This window comes from Pseudophryne corroboree, chromosome 4 (genome assembly GCF_028390025.1).
Source record: "Pseudophryne corroboree isolate aPseCor3 chromosome 4, aPseCor3.hap2, whole genome shotgun sequence".
NCBI lineage: Eukaryota > Metazoa > Chordata > Amphibia > Anura > Myobatrachidae > Pseudophryne > Pseudophryne corroboree.
In genome coordinates, this window is record NC_086447.1 from 133604181 (window position 1) to 133608054 (window position 3874).

A 3874-nucleotide genomic window follows, 5' to 3' on the forward strand; every position below is an offset into this window, starting at 1 on the left:
TTAAATATTGTCTTTTTAATGGCCCTATAGAGCAAAGGTGATCATGAACAAAAGCAAGCTCATTTAGCCATTAACACTGTTCAATAATAATTTACTTGTACTCATCCCATAATATGAATCTTTAACACAGATTAGTATTGATAGCGCTGGTATGCAGAGTATAAATGATTAACCTAGATAATAGGGGCACAGAGGTTAGCATTGCTGGCTTACAGTAGCAGAGCCCTGGGTTCTATTCCCAACAGGGTGCAATACACACAACGAGTGTATACATTTCCTTCATGACCCTAAGGGATTCCTCCAGATAGCACAGTCCAAAAGTACAGGCAGCGCCATTGTCCTTAGTGCGTCTCTTGTAGGGAAGAGAGATTATAAAGTTCACTGGTACAGGGGACAAGCATGAAGGATTTATCAGCCAGATGGCAACATTCTGTATAACGTATGGGGGATCTACAGCAATATATACATGTTACAGCCTCATTGGATTAAACCCACAAAACTAATAGTCGTTTTAATAAACACCATTGATTTATTCTGTATAAAAAAACCTTACAACCAAACTTTTATAAAAAGTTTAGCATGATTAAGTCTCATCATCATTACACATATGCAGAAATAGGACATCCCTGCTACTGTACAAGGGAGGGAAGAGAAGTTTGGAATAAAGAGTTCACAATGTCTTATTTATCTATATACAGTCGCATTCAGTCCTTGATGTAGCGTCAACATCTTAACAGCTCTCCCGTCCGCGTTGCCTGGATGCTTCGCCTTTTATTAAATAAAAGGCTAAAAAAAAAGCTGGTGGAAAGTGGCAAATCCCTTGTAACATCTTAAACGTCCACTCCCCATGTAGGAGAGAATAGTAAATTAAGCCTTCCCTGTTAGGAAAGGTCAATTAAAGTCTTTCATAAATAACTAAAATCAGTCCAAAGCTTGGCTGGGAGCGAACCGAAAAAGAAAAAAAAAAAAATGAAAAAAATTGAGGGGGGGGTGAAAGGAAAAAAAACAAAACAAAAAAAAAACAAAAAAAAAACTGGATGAGAGTCTCTTTTCATAGCCACAATGATTCCCCCCCTCTTCTTCCACAAGCTTCTGTACAGATGCAGTACTCAAATAGTGAAATAGAGAAGTCTTGTAGCCATGTTGTGCAAAGAAAAACAGTCGATGTTGAACACCTGCAAGAGATTGAGAAAGGAGGGTGTTAGTGGAAGCCATCAGGAGACAGACTGGCGCCAGTGAGGAAGCCACACCGCAACATTTACCCAAACACTCATTGGGGGCCATCTCAGTCCTCCAGATGTACACAGGAGCTAGGGAATTAACCCTTCCCAGGATAGACACTGGGTGTTCTATATCCCACCACCCCTTTTATCGTCTTTCACCGACAAAGATCACACTGACCCCCTCCTTTAAAATCCTAATCTTTTATCCTAGAATTAGCGTTCTTGCAGAAAGTCGGATGTTACACCCCCTTCAGTTATACTGGGAGATTACGATGTTGGGTCTAGGCAGAGCCACTTTGGGGTGTCAAGCGATTAATGGGATGAGACCAAGCCAGGCTCCCAGGCAAAGCACAGGTTAAACAGGAACATATGATGGAGAAAGGGGAGGGAGGAGGCTCAAACCATTCTCTCCATGGATCTATTTAGCTGCGATGAATGTAGACGCCAGTCTGGCGCTTGCAGCAATTATTTGATTTAACATTTAAGGCTTTTAGGATAAACGCTCAGCTATTGTGTGGCACAGAAGGGGCACGTACACAGCCAATGCAGGGGTAAATTCTACGCTAATTGGGGATAGACACCCAGAGTAGAATACATTACAAATCCACTTTGTATATGTAACACCAGCAATCCCACACACTACAGCATAAGACACTCACCATTTTGTTTAAGGACAAAGAGCTTTGCTGTCATTCGTGATAAACTCTGCCGATAAATCAGACGCCTGGAACAGAGGATAAAAGAAGCACGTGTAACTACGTAGCAATAAACACACACAAGCACCAGAGAGGGGGGTTGGTTTACACCAGGAGAGACTGGACAGTGCAGTGGGAGAGGGGGAATCATACACAGTGCCCCAGGGGAGAGACTGTCATACAAGGCACAATGAGAGGGGGACAGCAAAGTATCAGGACAGGGGATCATACACACTGCACCAAGAGGAGAGCTACACAATGCACCAGGGACTGGACAGAGAGGAGCTATTGTACATAGTGCATCAGGAGTGATTGGACAGATGATCATGCACCAGGGAGAATGGGATATGGCAATGGGCACAGAGCACCATGGGCAGATATACTACCCTAGAGATGGCACAGGCAGTGAGGAGGATCATGTACTGGGTACCCACACGAGAGGGCACATACAATGCACAGACATGAGGAACACCATGCACAGGGTACCCGGGAGGGGGCACATACAGTGCCCAGGCATATAGGAGCAAAATGCACTGGGTACCCCAAGCAGTGAGGACCACCATGCACGGGGTACCCGGGAGGGAGCACATGCGGTGCCTGAGAAATGAGGACCATGCACAGGGGCACTACCTGCAGTGTCAGGATGCTGATGTCTGTGTTGAGGGTGGTGAGGGGGGTCCTGCTGCTACTGGAGGGGGCGGCCAGCCTCGGGTGGTGCAGGCTGACGATGCTGGGGTGAGAGTCCAGGGCGATCTGCAGGTCCAGGATGTAGTCTATGACATGCTGCAGGATCTCCATCTTGCTGACCTTCTTGTTCTGGGGGATGCTGGGCACCAGCTCCTTCAGCTTGGAGTAGCAGTCGTTCATGTTGTACAACAGGCTGATGGGGTCGTCCGCCGGAACCTTGCTCCGCGAGATACCCAGGCTATGCTCCGTCAGGCTGCTCTTCCGGACTGATCGCACTGGGCTGAACGCTTTCATGCTCCGGGCTGTAGAGAGACCGATCCGCGAGCACACAGATCAGATAATGACAACAAATCCACTCAGAGTGAGCCCGGCAGCCGCCAGCAGCGCCTTATATAGGCCAGCACGCTGCGCTTGACACGGGGGCGGTACCCAGCTGTCTCATTGGCTGGAAGCACCGGGCCGCGCCCCTCAACTGGACTCACGGAATGTGAATCTCTTCCGCGATCTAAACCAATCAGTGGCAGCCGGGGGCGTGTCCGTGCGTATACAGCGCTTGTAACTAGACTGATCCCACACTGTCCCATCATCATATAGCATAGCACACTGCCTGCCTGCAGCCTGGCAGCTATGCCCTGGGTGACAGGGAGAGGGGGGTTCCGGCAGCTATGCCCTGGGTGACAGGGAGAGGGGTTCTGCAGCCTGGCAGCTATGCTCTGGGTGACAGGGAGAGGGGTTCTGCAGCCTGGCAGCTATGCCCTGGGTGACAGGGAGAGGGGGGTTCCGGCAGCTATGCCCTGGGTGGCAGGGAGAGGGAACCTGGAACTGCAGCCTGGCAGCTATATTCTGGGTGGCAGGGGGAGTGAGGTTCCACTTCCTGCAACCTGGCAGCTATGTCCTGGGTGGCAGGGGGAGTGAGGTTCCTGCAGCCTGGCAGCCATGTCCTGGGTGGCAGGGAGAGGGGGTCCTGCAGCCTGGCAGCCATGTCCTGGGTGGCAGGGAGAGGGGGGTCCTGCAGCCTGGCAGCCATGTCCTGTGTGGCAGGGAGAGGGGGAAGGGGGACCTGCAGCAGCCAGCACAGTGACCAACAAACTAAATTATTAAATTAATATTTATATAGCATACAGAGAGTATTACGACCATTAACATCAGTCCTTTCAAGCTATATCCACTTATATTTTATTTTTGTCAGAGGCCAATTAACCTACAAGTATGTGTTTGGAATGTGGGAGAAACTGGAACACCCATGGAAAGCTCATTCAAACATGGGGA

The 3874-nt window shown here is 48.9% G+C and overlaps 1 protein-coding gene across 1 annotated transcript; it reads right to left on the bottom strand.

Moving 5' to 3' along the window:
• Positions 1-506: 506 nt before the first annotated feature.
• Positions 507-2956, bottom strand: ID2 (inhibitor of DNA binding 2). Its single transcript, XM_063915454.1, has 3 exons — positions 2549-2956; positions 1883-1947; positions 507-1175 (listed from the first exon to the last, which is right to left on the bottom strand). The coding sequence occupies exons 1-2, from the start codon at positions 2897-2899 to the stop codon at positions 1891-1893; spliced, it is 408 nt and encodes a 135-aa protein (XP_063771524.1). The 5' UTR covers positions 2900-2956; the 3' UTR covers positions 507-1175; positions 1883-1890.
• Between the last annotated feature and the right edge of the window lie 918 nt (positions 2957-3874).

Excerpts from the sequence above, each read along its gene's own strand:
- ID2 (XM_063915454.1), bottom strand. The coding sequence starts at position 2,899 with ATGAAAGCGTTCAGCCCAGTGCGATCAGTCCGGAAGAGCAGCCTGACG. Across the intron at positions 1,948-2,548 it reads TCAGCATCCTGACACTGCAG|GCGTCTGATTTATCGGCAGA; the intron begins GTAGTGCCCCTG and ends CCTCTGTTCCAG.